Source organism: Perca fluviatilis, chromosome 6 (genome assembly GCF_010015445.1).
Source record: "Perca fluviatilis chromosome 6, GENO_Pfluv_1.0, whole genome shotgun sequence".
Classification (NCBI taxonomy): Eukaryota; Metazoa; Chordata; class Actinopteri; order Perciformes; family Percidae; genus Perca; species Perca fluviatilis.
The window spans coordinates 10798785-10824822 of record NC_053117.1 but is presented as its reverse complement, the minus strand read 5'-3'; the positions used below and the strand labels follow the sequence as shown (position 1 = coordinate 10824822).

The following is a 26038-nucleotide window of genomic DNA, read 5'->3' as shown; positions in this document are numbered from 1 at the left end:
TTACACATCCTGAAGAAATTAATAATCGTTTTGTTGAATTTTATAAGCAGCTTTACTCGTCCAACTGCTGTGAACTGAACATTACGGGTCAACAATTCCTTGATGCAGTGAACTTTCCAAAACTTAATGAGTGTGCCAGAGATGAATTAGAGGAAATATTTACTCTCAGTGAAATTTTAGAGGCAATTAAATCCTTTTCTAATGGGAAAGCCTCAGGCCCTGATGGGTTTGGTGTGGAATTCTATAAGGTTAATGCAAATACAATTGCTCCTTTGTTACTTAGAATGGTAAATCATTCAATTGAATTATATGTTATATGTTTTCTGTGCTGGATAGGTTTGGCTTTGGTGAGAATTACAAACGAATCATAAAAATGCTTTATCTTTCTCCTAAATCTGCAATACTCACTAATTCGGATAGGTCTGCTTTCTTTCCTTTTCAAAGAGGTACACGCCAGGGATGTTGTTTAAACCCATTGTTATTTGATCTAGCTTTAGAACCCCTGGCCATTCATCTTCGTAATCATCCTGAGATCAGGGGTATATCATGTGGTCATTCAGAGGTTAAACTGTCCTTATATGCAGATGACCTGCTTTTATTTTTGAGTTATCCTCCTTCTGCTTTGCCATTTTTAATGGAATCACTTGAGATTTTTGGCTCTTTTTCTGGTTATTCTGTTAATTGGGAGAAGAGTGTTTTCATGCCATTGGGTGAAGGTTTGAATGCTCAGTTTCGGAGGTCATTACCCTTTAGAGTAACAGAGGATTATTTCACATATTTAGAGTTAGAAAAAATTTAAACAAATTTTTACTCTAAATTTCGCTGAAGCCATAAATAAGTTAAAAATGTCTATTGAGAAATGGAGGGTGCTTCCGTTATCGTTAATTGGTCGGGTCAACGCTATTAAAATGGTCTCGCTACCTCGCTTTGTTTATCTTTTTCAGAACCTGCCTATATTTTTGCCACATTCTTTTTTTAAACAATTAGATTCTGTAATTTTGCCATTTATTTGGGGTTATAAAGCACATTGAATCTCTAAGGAACATTTGCAGAAGCCGAAAGAGCTGGGTGGTCTAGCGCTACCAGTTTTCCGTCGTTATCATTGGGCTACTAATGCCAGGGCTATGATGTTCTGGCGGCTTAGTGATCAAGCTGTTGATAAATTGATGGACAGCCAACCCAGATGGCTGTACATGGAGGCTCGGTCAGTGGTTGGTAGCTCTCTTGCGGCTATTCTTTTTTCGAACCCTGTACCTTTAAAGAAATTACAGTGTAAGGATGTTGTTGTGCTCAATTCCATTAGGATTTTAAATCAATTGAAGACTGTTTTGAGTATTAAAAGTCCTTCAGTGCAACAGTCCATTTGTGATAATCTTAATTTTTTGCCTGGCCAGTCAGATAAGGTATTTTCCTTGTGGAGAAGCAAAGGACTGACTATGATTAAGGACTTCTATATTGATGGAAAATTTGCGACTTTCGAGCACTTGTATAAAACCTTTGACCTTTCCCAATCACAATTTTTCAGATATTTACAGGTGCGCCACTATATTAAACATTCTTTTACTGAGCTTCAGGAGTTGCCCCAGGACCATTATCTTTTTGGTCAACCCCCTAATGCCAAACAGTTGGTGACTCGGTTTGTTTCGTTGTTTGCATCTCATTTTTCAGTCTCTTCAGATCACATCAAAGCAGCATGGGAAAGTGACACTGGAATTAATATCTCAAACGAGATTTGGGAGGAAGGACTGAAGCGAATCCATACCTGTTCTATTAATGCAAGATTACAACTTATTCAGTTTAAAGTGCTGCATAGACTACATTACACCAAGTCTAAACTTAATAAAATTTACCCTTCGGTTTCCCCGTTATGCGATAGATGCAAGATCTCCGATGGGACGCATGCTCATACTTTTTGGTTTTGTCCTGAGATTTCTGAGTTTTGGAATAATATTTTTCTGTGGTACTCAAACGTTGTTGGAGAAGATATCAGTCCAGATTTGGGGTTAGCTTTGTTTGGATGTTCTGATTCGATATTAGCATTGACGCATTCTCAGCAATTGTCCCTTATGTTTGGTATGGTGGTGGCTAAAAGAGTGATCTTGATGGACTGGAAGTCCACTGTACCACCCAGCTTTCATAAATGGCTGGCTGAAATGGTTGCTGCCCTCAAGCTCGAAAGGATTCGTTTTTCCAAAGTGGATGCTTCTAAAGAATTTGATAAAGTCTGGGGGCCCTTCCTTAGGCATCTTTCTAAGAGTTGAAATATATTTGAGCTTATGTATTCATTTTTTTTTTTCTATCTGGTGCGGTTTGGGGGGGGGGGTTGTTGTGTTTTTGTTTACTTTATGTATAACATACTTTGTGCATACATTCTATGTAACTGATTGTTTTGTGTTTGTATAAAAACTGTTATAAATAAAATTATAAAAAAAAAAAAAAGAAACGTCTTGTATAAGAGATACAAGACGAAGGAAACGACTAATGGCATTTTAGTGATGGAAACAAGCTTTACAGGCCGCAAGAAGCTAATTATAGCACCTTGAACATGATTCTGACATAAAAACATCTTGATAAGCACTTCTGGTAGGAAATGACTGACAAGCTATTTCAGATATGGAAACAAGCTTCACACGCAACAAGAAGCCGTTTGGAGCGCCTTACACATGATTCTGACATAGAAACTTCCTTTATGAGAGATTCTTGAAGGAAACGACTGTAATGCAATTTCAGTTATGGAAACAAGCTTTACACGCCTATTTAGAGACCTTTGAACATGATTCTGACACAGAAACTTCCTTTATGAGAGATTCTTGAAGGAAATGACTGACAAGCTATTTCAGATATGGACACAAGCTTTAGACGCCACAAGAAGCTGTTTGGAGCACTTGACACATGATTCTGACATAGGAATTTCCTTTATGAGAGATTCTTATCGGAAATGACAGTAGTGCTATTTTAGCGATGGAAACAAGCTTTACACGCCGCAAGAAGCTGTTGAGAGACCCTTCAACATGATTCAGACATAAAAACATCTTGATAAGCACTTCTGGTAGGAAATTACTGTAAAGCTATTGTAATGATGGAAACAATTTTCAATAAAATGATGAGAACAACATTTCCTACAATAAGTGCTTATCACGATGTTTTTAAGTCAGAATATATTGTGCTCCAAACAGTTTCTTTCGACATGTAAAGTTTCCATCGCTAAAATAGCTTTACAGTAATTTCCTTCAAGGAACTATTATAAAGATGTTTCTGTTTCAGAATCATGTTCAAGGTGCTAAATAGTAGGTTAGAAACTTGTAATGTAAGCATCAGCGCTGAAAGTGCACACTTACATTTGACATGACATACTAGATCTAGATAGATCTTTGGCCCTTCTGAATTGCGCTGTACACTTGCTTCATGCGTACCCTGTTGCGATGGAGGACACAGGCAATTGTAGAAAGGCTGACACTGTTGATTCCTTCAAAGTTTACATTGTCTTCTACAACTCTTGCATTTCACGCAGTCGGATGGAATTGTTTTGACGGACCATATCAACAATGAGAGCCTCTTGCTGTTGGGAGAACACATTTTTCATTTGGTAGTCTGGCACATCTACAAAAAAATGCTCTTACAAATGTATACATACAGAAACAATAGTAATGGCATCACATTCATATGTAAAATGAATTTTTTTCATTTTTCCCGTCCCCTTTCTATTGACAAACTGATGTACTATATTACAGTTTTTTTCAATTGCTTAAGCACAATTTTGAAAACAGGGACAGTCTTTTTCAAAACACTACACAACCACACACCCAATTAGCAGAATACCTCAGACCCTTTGCAAAAAACACTTGCAAAAACTATACACTAATTTATAAAAAACATATTTTGTTACCACATGAAACACACACGTTATATGACTTAATCCTGTTTGAACCAGTTACACACTGCTGTTGCTAACCTAAAACACTTTTAGCAATTCTACTTCTCAGTGATTAGAGTACTGTAAATGAAGTACACAGAGAAAGTGCAAATTTACAATAAGTTCACCACATACTACACCAATGCTGCAGACTGAGGAAAATATAATTTATTTCTCTCCATATACCCAAATCAGTCAACATGGAGAATCACAACAAAACATGTCCCAGTTTTCATGCTACTACTAGTACTGTTAGCTCCGCAAACAATAGACAATCATAAAATACGGTTATCCAGTACAGGTTACAATCACAAAAATACACAGAAAAACTTAGACATTATCTCTTCGCCTAGCTAGATCTGACCAGAGAATTTCTTCAACATCACAGGCAAATATCCTCATTGGCAAGACAACCGTCTTGAATGTTGAATCCATCCCTGCGCTCGACTTGGTCACGGGCTCCTCCATGGCCTCAATGAGGGGTACCTGAGCCCGGGGCCGGAGATTGTAAACCCTCGCGTGAATATGGGTCCCCTTCCTCCTTGTCGTTCTCGACCCTCAATCCTCAAATGTCCCAGGGAGGAGTATCAAAAGTGCTGATATGGTGCATATAATGAGCAGCTGATTACTGTATCTGTAGACAGATTTTTTTTACCTGTTTCCTTGTTGAAATGTCCTCATGACAGATTCCACCGTATATCCACTAAGATTTGGCTGAACTCTTAGTCCAGCCTCCCTCACGTCAATCCGTGGTTCACAACATGGTCCGCTAGTGTTGCATCACCCAACATCACTTAGAGCACCTTTAACATTGATGAAGGGTGAAAAGTAATCTACATTGACTATAATGACCAATCTTCGTCAAATTTGGTACAGAGCATCAGAGCGGCAAGCCAGACATGGATCAAGTTGTGTGTCTATAGCAATTACTACGGCAGAGAAATTGTAATCGCAAATTCCCCATTTAAATGCATTTACTTTTTGGCCAAAACAAATAAACGTTGCTTATAGCACCCCCTAAAGGTCGATCTTCACTAAATTTGGTACAGAGCATGGTCAGGTCTATCTGGAGATGCTATCTACAAGGTTTCGCACAGATCGGTCGCACAGCCTAGGAGGAGTACGAAAAGTTGGTTTTGCGCGATATTGCGAAAATACTTTTAAGCGGAAATGGGCATGGCCTATATCAGGTAATTCAGCTTGATTGTGGATGTAAGAATGTAAGAATTTCTAATGTGCGATGTGTAATGTGGGAGTTAATGACAAAAAGCATAGCGCCACCTAGTGGTCCACTTGTGTACATTTTGGTAGGTCCCATCTACCCTGTAAATTTAGACTTGGGTCCCATAGGCCACGCCCACTTTGACCCCTCAGTACCTCAGTAGCTAGGGTTGGCCTCAGGATTGGCCATAGATGGTACCCATCCAATTTTGTATAAATCGGATGAGTCGTTCATGAGATATAAACTTTTTGTACTTGTAGCGCCCCCTAGTGACCAATTTTTTCATAAAAGCATGGGGGACCTCCACAGAGTCATGGCAAAGAAGAATCTTTAGCAAGGTACCTTTACTGTTAGTCACTCTTATTGTGTGTTTTTGCTATGCCAGGATAGACATTGACTTCTTGTTTTTTTTCTCTGTCCATGCAGAGTGCAGCGCCGCTGCTGTTTTGCCTAGTTCGAGTTTATTTACTTAGCTTACCTGTATCTTTCTAATCTTAACTTTTCTGTATCTTTTTATGAGCGGGTTTTATGTTTGCATTTATGTTTGCATTGAGTTCATTTAGTTTGGCTATTGTCTATTAGGTTGAGTGATTTTTACTTTGGCCTGAGATTTTAGAAATTTAGTGGTTGCTCAAGTTATTTGTGGTGGTGACGTATAACTTATCAGTAACATTGCATGGTTTTAATGTAAGTTCCCCAAGGCTCAGTTCTGGGGCCTCTCCTGTTTAACATCTACACTGGCTCAAATTATGGAAAACAATAAAATAAGTTACCATAGTTATGCGGATGACACACAAATTTATATAACCTTATCGTCAGGGGACTACAGTCCAATACAACAACTGACCATGTGCCAGAATTTTCTTAAATAAAAAACTGAGGTGGTTGTTTTTGGAGCGAAAGAGGAACGATTAAAAGTCAGCACTCAGTTTCAAACGACAATGTTAAAAACAACAGACCTGAATTTTAACAGCCACATTAAGACAGTTACAAAGTCAGCCTATTACCACCTTAAAGATGTATCTACCTTGTACCTTTATCTGTATGTTAAAGGACTTATGTCTCAGCAGGATGTGGAAAAACTTGTCCAAGCTTTTATCTTCAGTAGACTTGACTACTGTAATGGTGTCTTTACAGGTCTCCCTAAAAAATCAATCAGACAGCTGCAGCTGATTCAGAACGCTGCTGCTCGAGTCCTCACTAAGACCAAGAAAGTGGACCACATCACTCCAGTACTGAAGTCTCTACACTGGCTTCCAGTGCCTCAAAGAATTGATATCAAAATACTTTTGCTGGTTTATAAATCACTAAACGGTTTAGGGCCAAAATACATTTCTGATCTGCTGCTACACTATGACCCACCCAGACCTCTCAGGTCATCTGGGACAGGTCTACTTGTTGTCCCCAGAGTCAGAACTAAACAGGGGGAAGCAGCATTCAGTTTTTACGCTCCACATATTTGGAACAAACTCCCAGAAAACTGCAGGTCCGCAGCAAGTCTGTTCTTTTAAATCAAAGCTAAAGACCTATCTTTTTGATGTTGCCTTTCTTTAAATAACTGTTCATTTGTTATACTGAAGTTGCATTGATGACACTGTATGACATTCTATAACTGCTCTTTAATGTTTAATTTCTTATACTGCACTGTAACTTTTATTCACGTATTTTATGTCTCAGTTCTTTCATTTCTTATACTGCACTGTCAATTTTATTCTTGTCTTTTATCTAGTGGTATTTTTGAACAGATAATGACATAGATCAGAACGCAAAAAACACAGGTGTGACAATAGATTATCCATACAAGGACCACGTCTGTGAACTGGTCAGATATTTCTGTGAACTTATCAAGAGACAGACTGTGAACTGTCCTGGATTTAGCAAGGTTTACCGAGATTAAACTAAGCTTTGTAGCGACGGCTACATCGTAGTGAAAAGTAGAACTACTGCAATCTTGTAACGGGTAACGAAAACACCAAGTAACCGGAGCCAGAAGGACCTGTGGCCGGAGAAATGATGGAGAAATATGGATCGGCAGACAACTGACATATTTCTGATGTTACCTCTCCAACACGGGTGTTATCCATACAAGGAAATCACCTGCTTAAATTGAATAAGTGCTGTCACACTAAGAACCTAATGGCATCACATTTGCCTTGTATTGTACATTTTATCTGGGTCTATTGTTAAAAAATTGCTACAAATACCGGTCTATTACTACAAGACCAAGAGAGGGGTTAACATGAAAAATAAGCAGATTTTCAAAAATACTATACACTTAATTCAACTGCTGGGAACCAAAGAGTAGCTTACCAGAAAATCTGACAACTCTGAAAATGTTCTTGACAAAAAGGATTAATAGTTTCTGTAAAGGCATGCAACAATCAAACCTATAAATAACAGTTTGTCTTATTTACGAAAAAATGCTAGTTTGGGACAATTTAAGACAGTCACAGCTGTCTTGCATACAGTCAGTTAAATAAGAATTAGTTATATCTCAATAGAAACTAAATTAAAATTATAATGGCAGTATAGGGCACTATCACCATTTATTTGAGTTCCAGTAAGCGCAAATGACCCGAAAACGGCTAGATATATTAATTATTTCCTCTACTTTCATATCTTTATGCAAAAAACACCCACCAGCGCTCTATATAAAGCAACTAAATTAAACATACGTGTCATACTTCGTTTGACATTTCAGGAGACTTAACTTGACACAGGAACAGCAGGTGTCAGATCCCTCAACACATTCAAATACTATGGTTTATGATCTTGAGTCAATTGGACATTAAGTTGTAATGATAAATCATAAGCATTTTGATTTATTTTTATTCCATGCATTAAGAGGAAAGAAGAGGACAGAAAGAAGAAAGAGGAAAGAAAGAAGACTGAGGACAGAAGAAAGAGGACAGAAAGAGGACAGATGAAATGAGAAAGAGGACAGAAGAAAGAAGACAGAAAGAAGAAAGAGGACAGAAAGAGGACAGAGGACAGAAAGAGGAAAGAAGAAAGAGATCAGAAAGAGGAAAGAAGAGATCAGAAAGAGGAAAGAAGAAAGAAGAAATAGGACAGAAAGAAGACAGAAGAGGAGAGAAAGGAAAGAGAACAGAGAGTGAGAGGACAGAAAGACGAAAGAAGAAAGAGGACAGAAAGAGGAAAGAAGAAAGAGGACAGAAAGAAGAGAGGACAGAAAGAGGGAAGAAGAAAGAGGAAAGAAAGAAGAAAGAGGACAGAAAGAGCAAGAGAACAAAAAAAAAAAAAAAAAAAAAAAAAAAAAAAAAAAAAAAAAAAAAAAAAAAAAAAAAAAAAAAAAAAAAAAAAAAAAAAAAAAAAAAAAAAAAAAAAAAAAAAAAAAAAAAAAAAAAAAAAAAAAAAAAAAAAAAAAAAAATTTAAAGTAGTGAGAATAGTTGAAAAAGTGGAAATTGGTTTAATAAGTATGAATTTCATTGAAAAGTTGAATAACACCACTAATGTATGAAATCATTTATTTTCTAACTGGATGAATAAGTATGGAAGACTTACAAATGTTGCGAGAAACATTGATGAAAATGCAGAAATATGGAACAAATTGTTTGAAAAATCTATATCCATTGCATAGAACAAACAGAGACAGAGAGAAAGAGAGGGATAGAGAGAGAGGGGGAGGGAGAGACAGGGAGGGAGAAGGAGTGATGGAGAGAGGAGAGAGAGAGAAAGAGAGGGACAGGGAGAGAGAGCGGGAAAGAGAGAGAGAGGGAGAGAAAAAGAGAGAGAAAGAGAAGGAAAGAGAGAGGGAGAAGGAGAGAGAGATGGAAAGAGAGAGAGGGATAGAGAGGGAGAGAGAGGCAGAGGGAAAGAAAGAGAGAGAGGGGGAGGGAGAGACAGGGAGGGATGGAGAGAGAAGGAGAGAGAGAGAAAGAGAGGGACAGGGAGAGAGAGGTGGAGAGAGAGGGGGATGAGAGAGAGAGGGAGAGACAAAGAGAGAGAGGGAAAGAGAGGGATATAGAGAGAAAGAGAGAGAGAGAGAGAGAAGGGGAGGGAGAGACAGGGAGGGAGGAGGGATGAGAGAGAGAGAAAAAGAGAGAGAGACTGGGAGGGAGAGAGGAGAGCGAGAGAGAAAAGAGACAGGGAGGGAGAGAGAGAAAGAGGGAGAGAAAGAGAGAGAGACTGGGAGGGAGAGAGGAGAGCGAGAGAGAAAAGAGACAGGGAGGGAGAGAGAGAAAGAGGGAGAGAAAGAGAGAGAGAGTGACAGAGAGATAGAGAGGGGAGAGAGACAGACTGAGAGACTGACCTGCAATCTATTGTAAATAGAACCAATTGTAACATGTTGTTGTTGTTCTATTCCTATCTGTGATTGTAATGAAAAAATGCTGTGTCATGCTAGAAGGAGGAGCAGCAGGTGTTCCTCCAGCTGTAATCAAGCCTTGGCCTTCCTTTGATCTATAATTAGCACACCTGGTAAAGGACGAACATTGGTATACAGTGAGATCCAGTCTGAGAAAGCTGAGAAAGATCTCTTCAAACAAGTCTTAATAACTCCAAAACAGTACACGCTATCCATACAGTGACTTCACCGTGGGAAACAGGAAGCCTTTGTGAACGTCTCCATCTAAAATTTATGTTGATAAACGTAAAAATGTGGGCATATCAGCGATTTAAGAAAGTGGTTCGTTCAGAGTTTCGCTGGAAAATATGCAGTTCGTTTCCCATTGCTGGGGATAGGGAAGAATTTCAAACTCTTGTCATTTGGAAGCTTGCTGAGCCCAAAGTATAAGACGTATCGCTTAACTGAGCAGACTTTCTGAAACTAGACAAAAATGCCTACGTTTTGATGTATAAATTGTGTATGACAAGTAGAAAATGTGGGCGTGAGAACAATTTAAGGAGCAGGGACAAAGATAATTTTTTTGAAGCTTCACACTCTGGATGATGACATCATCACTCTAAGCAGCGCAATACACACTCTGTTTAATCGATAAAATTTCCTGAAATGATCACTAAACTTAAACAGCTTTTTAACAAAAACTGTAAAAGATATCAAACTGAAAAGCACAAGCCGGATAGCTGAATATTTTGTGAACATTTTAAAGTTTGTTTGATGTCTGTAGGTGAAAGTATGAAGGAGCTGAAAAATTTGGGAGTGGAAGAAGATTTTAAGGAGTTGAATGCTGCTCTCATTCACTTCAATGTTAAAAAAAAGTGTTAAAAAGCTTAAAATTTAAAAAAGTATAAATAGTAGAAAAAAAGTTGAAGAAGTCCCATCATTAGCTGAAAGAGCTGAACATTTGAAAAGTTGAATGGTTTAAATCGGTGGAAGTATGCAGACGTTACAGAGAGCCAAAAAACGTACGGAATAAAACGAAGAAGAATAATAAAGAACAGGATAACAATAGGTGGAATGCTGTAAAACAGCATTCCCCCAACTAGAAAATGCATTTCCTGCGGAAAATGCGTGGGAATGCTGAATAGCTGAACTGCTAAAGCTAACTGGTTGAATATCTGAAATCTGTAAGAAGAAGTTGAAGTAGAGAGAATAGTTGAAAAAGTGGAAATCGTTAAAAAGTTCAAAGTTGACGCTAAATTGTTGGCTTTAAAAGCTGAAAAATGACAAAATATGTAGAACATTGTGAAGTATTTAGCTGAAGCTGAAGAATAGTTGAAAAAGTGGAAATTGGTTCAATAAGTTAAAGAAAGTAAGAGAGGGAGGGAGGAGGGATGGTGAAAGAAGGAGAGAGAGAGAAAAAGAGAAAGAGACAGGGAGAGAGGGAGGGAGAAGGCGGGATGAGAGAGAAGGAGAGAGAGAGAAAAAGAGAGAGAGACAGAGAGAGATGGAGGGAGAAGGAGGGATGGAGAGAGAACAGAGAGAGGGAGGGAGAAGGAGGGATGGAGAGAGGACAGAGAGAGAGAAAAGAGAAACAGAGAGATAGAGAGGGAGGGAGAAGGCGGGATGGAGAAAGGAGAGAGAGAGAAAGAGAGAGAGACAGAGAGAGAGAGGGAGGGATGGAGAGAGGACAGAGAGAGAGGGAGAAGGAGGGATGGAGAGAGAAAAGAGAGAGAAACAGGGGGAGAGAGAGAGAAAGAAAAGAGAAACAGAGAGATAGAGAGGGAGGGAGAAGGCGGGATGGAGAAAGAAGGAGAGAGAGAGAGAAAGAGAAAGAGACAGGGAGAGAGGGAGGGAGAAGGCGGGATGAGAGAGAAGGAGAGAGAGAGAAAAAGAGAGAGAGAGACAGAGAGAGATGGAGGGATGGAGAGAGGACAGAGAGAGAGAAAAGAGAGAGAAACAGGGAGAGAGAGAGAAAGAAAAGACAAACAGAGAGATAGAGAGGGAGGGAGAAGGCGGGATGGAGAAAGAAGGAGAGAGAGAGAAAAAGAGAGAGAGAGAGACAGAGAGAGAGGGAGGGATGGAGAGAGGACAGAGAGAGAAACAGGGGGAGAGAGAGAGAAAGAAAAGAGAAACAGAGAGATAGCGAGGGGGAGAGAGAAGACAGTCAGAGAGAAGTGGAAGACCACAGACTACTGTTCATATTACTGTCTGTAGTATCTGGGTGTGTGTCTGTGAAAGTGTTGTCATGGTAACCATGGCCTGGGAATGTTTATAAACTTGCTTTGATGTCTGTAATCAAGCTAACGAGCCTGTCACCTGCTGAATCTGTCAGCTGTGCTGTGCTGCAGCTATTGAGAGACACTGAGAGCGAGCTCTCAAACAACGCCTCACTGTGGCAACACCATAACTGCTATCAGTCAAATGACGTGATCCTGAGCACCACAAGGCCTTTGTGAACGTATCGGTATAAAATGTATATGGATAAACTTAAAAATGTGGGCATATCAGCGATTTAAGAAAGTGGTTCGTTCAGTGTTTCGCTGGGAAATATCCGCGAGTTTGATCATTGGAGCCAATGGAGAACGATATGGACAACTTGTCATTTGGAAGCTCAACCAGCCAAAAGTAAAGGGCGTATCACAAAACTGAGCAGATTTTCTGAAACTAGACAAAAATACCTACGTTTTGATGTATAAATTCTGTATGACAAGTAGAGATTGTGGGCGTGAGAACAATTTATTGAGCAGGGACAAAGATAATTTTTTCGAAGCTTCACCCTCTAGCTATGATGTCATCCACTCTAAGCAGCGCAATACACACTCTGTTTAATCGATAAAATTTCCTGAAATGATCACTAAACTTAAAAGGCTTTTTCACAAAAATTGTAAAAGATATCAACCTGAAAAGTAGACCCCGAATAGCTGAATATTTTGTGAACAGTTTAAATTTTGAATCACGTCTGTAGGTGGAAGAATGTAGGAGGAGATACATTTTGAAGCAGAAGAGGATTTGAAGCAGTTGAAGGCTGCTCTCATTGACTTTAATGTTAAAAAAAAGTGTTAAAAAGCTTAAAATTTAAAAAAGTATAAATGGTAGAAAAAAAGTTGAAGAAGTCCCATCATTAGCTGAAAGAGCTGAACATTTGAAAAGTTGAATGGTTTAATAGCTGAAAGTATGCAGAAGTTACAGAGAGCCAAAAAACGTACGGAAGAGGGAATAAGCAGAAAAATAAAGAAAATGGCCGACAGAAACAACAATAGTTGGAATGAAATAGCAATAATGCCAACTAAAAAAGAACAGCTAATAAATAAATCGAATAACAATAGGTGGAATGCTGTAGAACAGCATTCCCCCAATAAAGCTGAAATATTTTGTTCTGATGCTTTTCATAAACTCTCTATGGGCTTCACCTTCTCACTTGACTGCATGCCTCCACGCCCACCCGATTGACTGCGAGCTTGGCTTCTTGGCTTCTCCCGGCCCGTACAGTAATTTTTCGACTATGCGACAGTAAGTCGCGTGGTTATGACACAATCGTTAGCCTATTTTCACAAAAACATCTGCTACGGAATCATAACGTGAGGTACAAGGTAATGGAGCCTTTTATACAGTTTCCTGTTTCTTTAGAAATAAACAATGGACAAATAGAGTCTTTAAACGCTTCAGATGTAAAGTTATTCGCTGTCAAGTGACGTAAAAACAAAATGGCGGTCAACGGAATGAAAAACTAACGTTCCCCAACGTTCCCTAAACGTTCTGTGTTAGTGGGGAAGCAAGGCACTGGAGATAAGTTCTGGCCGGGGGTTGCTGTAATGAAAGTAGCTGGCTGATAGCTGACTGGTGGCTAACGGTAACTAGCTAGTTAACTATATGTCCCGGGGCTGTTGTCAGCTGTCATCCCGACTGAGTCTCTCTGCGGGGGAGTGAGGCAGAAAGACCGGGGTGTGCTAGTCCACGTTCGGACACCACTCGCTGCTATTGGCCATATTCGGACACGTCCGACCTGACGCACCTTCCGGTCTTTTCGCAGTACTTGCGTTTGCGATCTTTACCAAAAATGTTAGCAGAATTGATCCATACCCATCTAACAATCTACTATGAATTTTCCTATATGTACGTGGACATTTAGATCTCTTATTAGGATATGAAAGTGACTTTGATGAGGAAGAGAAGTAATGAGGCTCGGGCGACGATCTTTTCCACTAAAAAGTTTCTATTTTTACCGTACTGGAAATTAAGGAGCTTTATTGCATAGTTCAGAGTTGTTGAAGCATGTAATTTTATTGTGAAGGACGGAAGTACGATGCGGTAGTATTGACAGCATTGATGGGACTTAACACCCCCCAAAAAACAGCAACGGCCATTAGGCTCGTTCGAGATGAACTGCGCCTCGCCTGTAAAGTAGACGAGAGCAGGCGGCAGCAGACGGGGGAGGTGACAAAAGTCCGCTCTCAAGTCGGACAGTTTTCCAGCTGACTCCAGCAGCCTTCAGGCTGAACAGGAAGTGACATAAACACTGTGGTCCGTTCGGGTCCGATTCCGATTTAATAAAATGTTATCAGACCCATATATCAGCTCCTACACAATCTCCAGTTGATTTTATTATGAAAGATTAGCTGTCAAAATTCTCTACATGTGATCTGTTGCTGATTTTAATTACCAACAGACTGTAGTTGATCCGTAATCTGAACAGATTTAGTCTCTCTGACTTCTAAACGTAACTATCAGCCACACAACATGTGTTCTGTACAGATTAAGCCTTTAAATCAGACAAATAGCAGTTAAAATCCCTCCGATTCAAAATCAATAAAAAGTTTATATAAAACGTCATGTTAAGTCGATTCTGAACCAATCAGCTGTTCGATCAGCTGAGAGGCCGGCGTTTCCCAGCATGCACTGGGTCCGCCTGCGTCCGCCTGGCTCTTGCAGTTGGTGAAAAGCAACTGCGCTACCTGCGTCTCAGAACTGCGGCCGCCTTGGTCTCGTGAGATTATCGTTGCCCAGAATTGTCCTTTAATAATCACTATTTAATGGGGGGAAAAGCAAAAGATTTGGAAGGAGGAAGAGAAGAAAAGAAGAAAAAAGATAGCCTATATAGTAAAATAAAAATAACATTGGCCAGCATCATCATCATCATCAATCAATCATTGTAACCCCATATTGGGACATGAACATAATCACTAAGTAGAAAAGACGCACCATGTAAGTATAAATAGTAAGTAAAATGTAAGTTGTTTCTTAAAGCAAAAACAATACAAACAAAAAATAAAAAATAAGTAAATAAGTGGAGACGAGGAAAATTAGATTTCACCGGCTAATCAGGCAAAATAAGAGAAGATGCTAGGCTACTCCCCAGAGCATTGCAAAGGCCTTCAGAAATTCGAACTAAGAATGCAACAATAAGAATAGGCCTGACATTTCAATAAATCAAGGGCCGCATGTCGGAGTCGAACCCGACCGAGAAGCAAACCTCTATATATGGGCGCCCAATCTACCAACCGGGCCCCCATATTATAATAGAATACCATGCACAACAAGATATGTTGCAACTATACAGTGTTATTATGGCTGGATAAATTATAACCAATATAAGTATATATAATGTATATATAATATAATGTACAGTTGCACATTTTTCAACAGGACGTCTTATGTGCAATAAGAGATAATTAGGTGAGAGAAGAAAGCTTTGTAGTTTACAAAGTGTCCATTATATTCTTCACTGACAGTCCCTGGACATGAAAACAGGACTGACTTTACATGGAGAGGGGGCTATTGTCATGTTTATTTAACAAGTGTCCATTATTGCTCCATGCGGTTAACTGGGTTTGAGCTTGCGCCCTAATAAATAGTGAATTTTAAAGATGGTAGTTCAGTGTAGGTTTCAGTTTGTCTATGAATAAATGAAATGCTCCAGCTCCTCAAGACTAACATTTGAGTGTGTGGTTCATAATTGGCGAATTTAATTATTTTATTTTTGTACTGCAATTTAAACTGCAATTTGCAAAAGAATGACATCTCTTTCTCAGGTTCTCTGGTGTAAGATAGCTTGTGATATTAATACTAACCAAACAATCTGCCTGTTGGTTTAATTAATAAACCATTAGGATTGAGTCAGTGTATTGCAGTGCTGCTCCATTTAGCTAAAGCTACTAACCACACATCCACATTCCTCCTCCAGGTGACTTTGACCAGAAGCCCTATGTCTCTGGAGATGCAGACTGCTCAACAACCCAGCTGTGCGGAGACGAGGACTATTTGCTGCTAGCGTGTGATGGCTTTTTTGATGCAGTCAAACCTTCAGAGGTCCCTCATATGGTCTTGGATGCACTCCATCTGTCTTGTGACCCCGAGGGCAGGACAGACGCTCTGCTGGAACAGTCTGAGGACACTGCTGGACTGAGAGTCGCTCAACAGTTGGTAGGTCACGCTGAGGCAGCCGGTTCAGGTGATAACATCACAGTGATGCTGGTGTTTCTGCGACCACCGCAGCAGCTGCTGGCTCAAAACTCCAGTACAGGACCTGCACGAGCTACTCAGGACTCCTCGCAAGATGCACCACAGCAGTAAAGAAGGAGGTTTGCTGCCCCAACACTACTGTGCCAAGCTACTGCCTGACTTTTCTTTTTCATTCCCAAGCTGTCAGATATCCTGCAGACTGTGTCAATTAGTTTGGGATTATTTGAATGTTAAAGGATACACACCATTGTAGATATGTGTTTAAGTTTTCTCCCACCTCGAAAATGCCTTTTTCTGTGCTGTGTTTCAGTGGACTTTCAGTTTTCCCAGATGAAAATTAAATATTTCTAGTAGCTATTGTCAACTTTAGTTTACAAAATGCCTATAAGCCTTCAAGAACTGATATCAGTAATGCCAAGCAGAATGACTATTGAGAGCATTTTACACTGTGTACCGTGCATGAAATGATTTGGTAAGTCACTACATTTTGCAACCAATATGAAATGATACAGTTTGTTGAATCTCTAATTCCAATTTGTTGAATCTCTAATTCTGCACTTTATTCATGAACAAAGTTACATAGGGATCACCGAGAGGCATCAGTGTTTTTAAAGGAGCACTAATGTGACAAAACTAACTACATAAGCTTGGCATGTAAATGGTAAAAGTGTTAATGTGGAACATGTTGCTTGACAGTATTTTTATTTATTTTTTAACAGTTCTTAATCACATCTTATATTATAGATATGTCTGTTGTAATGATTTTGTAATATTCTGTATCACTGATAAGGTAATAATTGGTATCAACGGCCGAATTAAAAGCAATGAGAATGAAAACAGAAAAGAATGTGTTATTTAAAACCAATGTCAATAGATTTTAAAAAACGTTTGTTTGTACAGGTTATGGGGTAAGTAGGTTACCAATATATAACACAACTAATATTGTTGTATTACAAGAACAAACATTGATATCATAAATTGTAAAGTTTGATGAAACAAAGGACCTGATTGGGTGCAAGGATGTTTTTGGGGAGGTACATTTTGGAGATATACTCGTTCTAAACACTTTTATCTGGGCCAGTAGGCTATTCTAACGAAACAATCTGTATTGAGTCAGTATATTGCAGTGCTGCTCGCGTATCTAAGCGCTACTAACCACACATTCTACCGTGAAAAATGCAGTCTGGAACACTGCATTTACGACCATGGTTCATTTTCAATATCCTTGAAAAACTTCCAAACTTTGTTCTTTCTAAAGTCCTGCATAGCGCAGCTCGTGTGTGATATCCTGACAGAGCTCCAGCTCAGCGGGTCTGTGAAGGGGCAGAGGCTGACAGAGAAGGCAGCAACAACATGATTCTGAAACAGAAACATCTTTAGAGGCGTTCCTTGTCAGAATCATTTCTGACATAAATTTCCTTTATAAGAGATTCTTGAAGGAATTGACTGTAAAGCTATTTTAGGGATGGAAACAAGCTTTACACGCCGCATGAAGCTGTTTAGAGCACCTTGAACATGATTCTGAAACAGAAATATCTTTATAGGAGTTTCTTGAAGGAAATGACTAATGCTATTTTAGTGATGGAAACAAGCTTTATAATACGTATCGACAAGTTACAAGTGTTTACAGCACCTTGAACATGATTCTAACATAAAAACATCTTGATAAGCACTTCTGGTAGGAAATGACTGACAAGCTATTTTAGTGATGAAAACAAGCTTTACAACACCCACAAGAAGCTGTTTGGAGCACCTTACACATGATTCTGACATAGAAACTTCCTTTATGAGAGTTTCTTGAAGGAAGTGACTAATGCTATTTTAGTGATGGAAACATGCTTTTACGGAAGAAGCTGTTTAGAGCACCTTGAACATGATTCGACATAAAACAGCTTGATAAGAAATTTGTAGAAATTACTGTAAAGCTATTTGAGTGATGGAAACAAGCTTTAGACGCCACAAGAAGCTGTTTGGAGCACCTTACACATCATTCTGACATAGAAACTTCCTTCATGAGAGATTCTTGAAGGAAATGACTGTAATGCTATTTTAGTGATGGAAACAAGCTTTACACGCTGCAAGAAGCTGTTTAGAGACCCTTGAGCATGATTCTGAAACAGAAATATCTGTATAGGAGTTTCTTGAAGGAAATTACTGTAAAGCTATTTTAGTGATGGAAATAAGCTTTACACGCCTCATGAAGCTGTTTAGAGACCGTTGAACATGATTCTGACATCAAAACATCTTGATAAGCACTTCTGGTAGGAAATGACTGACAAGCTATTTCAGGTATGGAAACAAGCTTTAGACGCCGCATGAAGCTGTTTAGAGCACCTTGAACATGATTCTGAAACAGAAATATCTTTATAGGAGTTTCTTGAAGGAAATGACTAATGCTATTTTAGTGATGGAAACAAGCTTTACACGCCGCATGAAGCTGTTTACAGCACCTTGAACATGATTCTAACATAAAAACATCTTGATAAGCACTTCTGGTAGGAAATGACTGACAAGCTATTTTAGTGATGAAACAAGCTTTACACACCACAATAAGCTGTTTAGAGACCCTTGAACATGATTCTGAAACAGAAATATCTTTATAGGAGTTTCTTGAAGGAAATGACTAATGCTATTTTAGTGATGGAAACAAGCTTTACACGCCGCATGAAGCTGTTTACAGCACCTTGAACATGATTCTAACATAAAAACATCTTGATAAGCACTTCTGGTAGGAAATGACTGACAAGCTATTTTAGTGATGAAACAAGCTTTACACACCACAATAAGCTGTTTAGAGACCCTTGAACATGATTCTGACATAGAAACTTCCTTCATGAGAGATTCTTGAAGGAAATGACTGTAAAGCTATTTTAGTGATGGAAACAAGCTTTAGACGCCACAAGAAGCTGTTTGGAGCACCTTACACATCATTCTGACATAGAAACTTCCTTCATGAGAGATTCTTGAAGGAAATGACTGTAATGCTATTTTAGTGATGGAAACAAGCTTTACACGCTGCAAGAAGCTGTTTAGAGACCCTTGAGCATGATTCTGAAACAGAAATAATTGTATAGGAGTTTCTTGAAGGAAATTACTGTAAAGCTATTTTAGTGATGGAAATAAGCTTTACACGCCTCATGAAGCTGTTTAGAGACCGTTGAACATGATTCTGACATCAAAACATCTTGATAAGCACTTCTGGTAGGAAATGACTGACAAGCTATTTCAGGTATGGAAACAAGCTTTAGACGCCACAAGAAGCTGTTTGGAGCACCTTACACATGATTCTGACATAGAAACTTCCTTCATGAGAGATTCTTGAAGGAAATGACTGTAAAGCTATTTTAGTGATGGAAACAAGCTTTACACGCCTCATGAAGCTGTTTAGAGACCGATGAACATGATTCTGACATAAAAACATCTTGATAAGCACTTCTGGTAGGAAATTACTGTAATGCTATTTTAGTGATGGAAACAAGCTTTACCGCCGCAAGAAGCTGTTTGGAGCACCTTACACATGATTCTGACATAGAAACTTCCTTCATAGAGAGATTCTTGAAGGAAATGACTGTAAAGCTATTTTAGTGATGGAAACAAGCTTTACACGCCGCATGAAGCTGTATAGAGCACCTTGAACATGATTCTAACATAAAAACATCTTGATAAGCACTTCTGGTAGGAAATGACTGACAAGCTATTTTAGTGATGGAAACAAGCTTTACACACCACAAGAAGCTGTTTGGAGCACCTTACACATGATTCTGACATAGAAACTTCCTTTATGAGAGTTTCTTGAAGGAAGTGACTAATGCTATTTTAGTGATGGAAACATGCTTTACGGAAGAAGCTGTTTAGAGCACCTTGAACATGATTCCGACATAAAAACAGCTTGATAAGAAATTCTGGTAGGAAATTACTGTAAAGCTATTTGAGTGATGGAATTAAGCTTTACACACCACAAGAAGCTGTTTGGAGCACCTTACACATGATTCTGACATAGAAACTTCCTTCATGAGAGATTCTTGAAGGAAATGACTGTAAAGCTATGTTAGTGATGGAAACAAGCTTTAGACGCCACAAGAAGCTGTTTGGAGCACCTTACACATCATTCTGACATAGAAACTTCCTTCATGAGAGATTCTTGAAGGAAATGACTGTAATGCTATTTTAGTGATGGAAACAAGCTTTACACGCTGCAAGAAGCTGTATAGAGACCGATGAACATGATTCTGACATAAAAACATCTTGATAAGCACTTCTGGTAGGAAATTACTGTAAAGCTATTTTAGTGATGGAAACAAGCTTTAGACGCCACAAGAAGCTGTTTGGAGCACCTTACACATCATTCTGACATAGAAACTTCCTTCATGAGAGATTCTTGAAGGAAATGACTGTAATGCTATTTTAGTGATGGAAACAAGCTTTACACGCTGCAAGAAGCTGTTTAGAGACCCTTGAGCATGATTCTGAAACAGAAATAATTGTATAGGAGTTTCTTGAAGGAAATTACTGTAAAGCTATTCTTAACACCACAAGAGCTGTTTGGACACCTTACACATGATTTCATATTTCTATTTATTTTTGTTTAGAGCTTTTTTAACTGTAATGCTATTTTAGTGATGACAAGTTTACACGCCTCAAGGCTGTTAGGTACATGATTCTACATAAAACATCTTGTAGCACTTCTGTAGTCTACTATTTTAGTATGACAAGCTTTACACACATGTTTGGAGACCTTCACATGATTCTACATAGAATTCCTTTATGAGAGTTCTTAGGATACTATGCTATTTTAGTGATGAACAACTTTAACGGCCAAGAAGCTGTTTAGAGACCTTACATGTTTCATAAAACATTTTAGCACTCTGGTAGGAATATGTACTATTTGTGTGCCTTTCCCATGTGTTTGGCACTTACACATATTTATATTTTCATGAGAGTTTCAAGAATGACTGTAGCTATTTTAGTGATGGAAACAAGCTTTACACGCCGCATGAAGCTGTATAGAGACCTTGAACATGATTCTAACATAAAAACATCTTGATAAGCACTTCTGGTAGGAAATGACTGACAAGCTATTTTAGTGATGGAAACAGCTTTACACACCACAAGAAGCTGTTTGGAGCACCTTACACATGATTCTGACATAGAAACTTCCTTTATAGAGTTTCTTGAGTACTAATGTATTTTAGTGATGGATTTTACGAAAGCTGTTTAACTTATTATATTTTTTTTTAAGTTTAGACGCCACAAGAAGCTGTTTGGAGCACCTTACACATGATTCTGACATAGAAACTTCCTTCATGAGAGATTCTTGAAGGAAATGACTGTAATAGCTATTTTAGTGATGGAAACAAGCTTTACACGCCCGCAAGAAGCTGTTTAGAGACCGATGAACATGATTCTGACATAAAAACATCTTGATAAGCACTTCTGGTAGGAAATTACTGTAAAGCTATTTTAGTGATGGAAACAAGCTTTTACACACCACAAGAAGCTGTTTGGAGCACCTTACACATGATTCTGACATAGAAACTTCCTTTATGAGAGTTTCTTGAAGGAAATGACTAATGCTATTTTAGTGATGGAAACATGCTTTACGCCGCAAGAAGCTGTTTAGAGTACCTTGAACATGATTCTAACATAAAACATTTGATAAGCACTTGGTAGGAAATACTATTTAGTTGAAACAAGCTTTACACACCACAAAGCTGTTTGAGACCTTAACATGATTAACAGAAAATCTTAGAGTTTTAAGGTACTGATGTATTTTAGTTGATTACGCGATAAAGTTTTGGGCACTTCCTTAGGCATCTTTCTAAGAGTTGAAATATATTTGAGCTTATGTATTCATTTTTTTTTCTATCTGGTGCGGTTTGGGGGTTGTTGTGTTTTTGTTTACTTTATGTATAACATACTTTGTGCATACATTCTATGTAACTGATTGTTTTGTGTTTGTATAAAAACTGTTATAAATAAAATTATAAAAAAAAAAAGAAACGTCTTGTATAAGAGATACAAGACGAAGGAAACGACTAATGGCATTTTAGTGATGGAAACAAGCTTTACAGGCCGCAAGAAGCTAATTATAGCACCTTGAACATGATTCTGACATAAAAACATCTTGATAAGCACTTCTGGTAGGAAATGACTGACAAGCTATTTTACATATGGAAACAAGCTTCACACGCCAACAAGAAGCCCCGTTTGGAGCGCCTTACACATGATTCTGACATAGAAACTTCCTTTATGAGAGATTCTTGAAGGAAACGACTGTAATGCAATTTCAGTTATGGAAACAAGCTTTACACGCCTATTTAGAGACCTTTGAACATGATTCTGACACAGAAACTTCCTTTATGAGAGATTCTTGAAGGAAATGACTGACAAGCTATTTCAGATATGGACACAAGCTTTAGACGCCACAAGAAGCTGTTTGGAGCACTTGACACATGATTCTGACATAGGAATTTCCTTTATGAGAGATTCTTATCGGAAATGACAGTAGTGCTATTTTAGCGATGGAAACAAGCTTTACACGCCGCAAGAAGCTGTTGAGAGACCCTTCAACATGATTCAGACATAAAAACATCTTGATAAGCACTTCTGGTAGGAAATTACTGTAAAGCTATTGTAATGATGGAAACAATTTTCAATAAAATGATGAGAACAACATTTCCTACAATAAGTGCTTATCACGATGTTTTTAAGTCAGAATATATTGTGCTCCAAACAGTTTCTTTCGACATGTAAAGTTTCCATCGCTAAAATAGCTTTACAGTAATTTCCTTCAAGGAACTATTATAAAGATGTTTCTGTTTCAGAATCATGTTCAAGGTGCTAAATAGTAGGTTAGAAACTTGTAATGTAAGCATCAGCGCTGAAAGTGCACACTTACATTTGACATGACATACTAGATCTAGATAGATCTTTGGCCCTTCTGAATTGCGCTGTACACTTGCTTCATGCGTACCCTGTTGCGATGGAGGACACAGGCAATTGTAGAAAGGCTGACACTGTTGATTCCTTCAAAGTTTACATTGTCTTCTACAACTCTTGCATTTCACGCAGTCGGATGGAATTGTTTTGACGGACCATATCAACAATGAGAGCCTCTTGCTGTTGGGAGAACACATTTTTCATTTGGTAGTCTGGCACATCTACAAAAAAATGCTCTTACAAATGTATACATACAGAAACAATAGTAATGGCATCACATTCATATGTAAAATGAATTTTTTTCATTTTTCCCGTCCCCTTTCTATTGACAAACTGATGTACTATATTACAGTTTTTTTCAATTGCTTAAGCACAATTTTGAAAACAGGGACAGTCTTTTTCAAAACACTACACAACCACACACCCAATTAGCAGAATACCTCAGACCCTTTGCAAAAAACACTTGCAAAAACTATACACTAATTTATAAAAAACATATTTTGTTACCACATGAAACACACACGTTATATGACTTAATCCTGTTTGAACCAGTTACACACTGCTGTTGCTAACCTAAAACACTTTTAGCAATTCTACTTCTCAGTGATTAGAGTACTGTAAATGAAGTACACAGAGAAAGTGCAAATTTACAATAAGTTCACCACATACTACACCAATGCTGCAGACTGAGGAAAATATAATTTATTTCTCTCCATATACCCAAATCAGTCAACATGGAGAATCACAACAAAACATGTCCCAGTTTTCATGCTACTACTAGTACTGTTAGCTCCGCAAACAATAGACAATCATAAAATACGGTATCCAGTACAGGTTACAATCACAAAAATACACAGAAAAATACTAGACATTATCTCTTCGCCTAGCTAGATCTGACCAGAGAATTTCTTCAACATCACAGGCAAATATCCTCATTGGCAAGACAACCGTCTTGAATGTTGAATCCATCCTGCGGCGTCGACTTGGTCACAGGCGTCCTCCATGGCCTCAATGAGGGGTACCTGAGCCCGGGGCCGGAGATTGTAAACCCTCGCGTGAATATGGGTCCCCTTCCTCCTTGTCGTTCTCGACCCTCAATCCTCAAATGTCCCAGGGAGGAGTATCAAAAGTGCTGATATGGTGCATATAATGAGCAGCTGATTACTGTATCTGTAGACAGATTTTTTTTACCTGTTTCCTTGTTGAAATGTCCTCATGACAGATTCCACCGTATATCCACTAAGATTTGGCTGAACTCTTAGTCCAGCCTCCCTCACGTCAATCCGTGGTTCACAACATGGTCCGCTAGTGTTGCATCACCCAACATCACTTAGAGCACCTTTAACATTGATGAAGGGTGAAAAGTAATCTACATTGACTATAATGACCAATCTTCGTCAAATTTGGTACAGAGCATCAGAGCGGCAAGCCAGACATGGATCAAGTTGTGTGTCTATAGCAATTACTACGGCAGAGAAATTGTAATCGCAAATTCCCCATTTAAATGCATTTACTTTTTGGCCAAAACAAATAAACGTTGCTTATAGCACCCCCTAAAGGTCGATCTTCACTAAATTTGGTACAGAGCATGGTCAGGTCTATCTGGAGATGCTATCTACAAGGTTTCGCACAGATCGGTCGCACAGCCTAGGAGGAGTACGAAAAAGTTGGTTTTGCGCATTGCGCGATATTGCGAAAATACTTTTAAGCGGAAATGGGCATGGCCTATATCAGGTAATTCAGCTTGATTGTGGATGTAAGAATGTAAGAATTTCTAATGTGCGATGTGTAATGTGGGAGTTAATGACAAAAAGCATAGCGCCACCTAGTGGTCCACTTGTGTACATTTTGGTAGGTCCCATCTACCCTGTAAATTTAGACTTGGGTCCCATAGGCCACGCCCACTTTGACCCCTCAGTACCTCAGTAGCTAGGGTTGGCCTCAGGATTGGCCATAGATGGTACCCATCCAATTTTGTATAAATCGGATGAGTCGTTCATGAGATATAAACTTTTTGTACTTGTAGCGCCCCCTAGTGACCAATTTTTTCATAAAAGCATGGGGGACCTCCACAGAGTCATGGCAAAGAAGAATCTTTAGCAAGGTACCTTTACTGTTAGTCACTCTTATTGTGTGTTTTTCTATGCCAGGATAGACATTGACTTCTTGTTTTTTTTCTCTGTCCATGCAGAGTGCAGCGCCGCTGCTGTTTTGCCTAGTTCGAGTTTATTTACTTAGCTTACCTGTATCTTTCTAATCTTAACTTTTCTGTATCTTTTTATGAGCGGGTTTTATGTTTGCATTTATGTTTGCATTGAGTTCATTTAGTTTGGCTATTGTCTATTAGGTTGAGTGATTTTTACTTTGGCCTGAGATTTTAGAAATTTAGTGGTTGCTCAAGTTATTTGTGGTGGTGACGTATAACTTATCAGTAACATTGCATGGTTTTAATGTAAGTTCCCGCGGCTCAGTTCTGGGGCCTCTCCTGTTTAACATCTACACTGGCTCAAATTATGGAAAACAATAAAATAAGTTACCATAGTTATGCGGATGACACACAAATTTATATAACCTTATCGTCAGGGGACTACAGTCCAATACAACAACTGACCATGTGCCAGAATTTTCTTAAATAAAAAACTGAGGTGGTTGTTTTTGGAGCGAAAGAGGAACGATTAAAAGTCAGCACTCAGTTTCAAACGACAATGTTAAAAACAACAGACCTGAATTTTAACAGCCACATTAAGACAGTTACAAAGTCAGCCTATTACCACCTTAAAGATGTATCAAAGGTTAAAGGACTTATGTCTCAGCAGGATGTGGAAAAACTTGTCCAAGCTTTTATCTTCAGTAGACTTGACTACTGTAATGGTGTCTTTACAGGTCTCCCTAAAAAATCAATCAGACAGCTGCAGCTGATTCAGAACGCTGCTGCTCGAGTCCTCACTAAGACCAAGAAAGTGGACCACATCACTCCAGTACTGAAGTCTCTACACTGGCTTCCAGTGCCTCAAAGAATTGATATCAAAATACTTTTGCTGGTTTATAAATCACTAAACGGTTTAGGGCCAAAATACATTTCTGATCTGCTGCTACACTATGACCCACCCAGACCTCTCAGGTCATCTGGGACAGGTCTACTTGTTGTCCCCAGAGTCAGAACTAAACAGGGGGAAGCAGCATTCAGTTTTTACGCTCCAC

General features: G+C 38.7%; 1 protein-coding gene across 1 annotated transcript in view; it reads left to right on the top strand.

Moving 5' to 3' along the window:
* Positions 1-16992, top strand: part of ppm1f (protein phosphatase, Mg2+/Mn2+ dependent, 1F) — a 160374-nt gene extending 143382 nt beyond the window's left edge. The window contains exons 9-10 of the mRNA XM_039802348.1: positions 13865-13882; positions 15846-16992. Coding sequence (XP_039658282.1) covers positions 13865-13882; positions 15846-16009 — 182 coding nt within the window. The 3' untranslated portion in view covers positions 16010-16992. The remainder of the gene's footprint in view (positions 1-13864; positions 13883-15845) is intronic.
* Positions 16993-26038: the final 9046 nt, after the last annotated feature.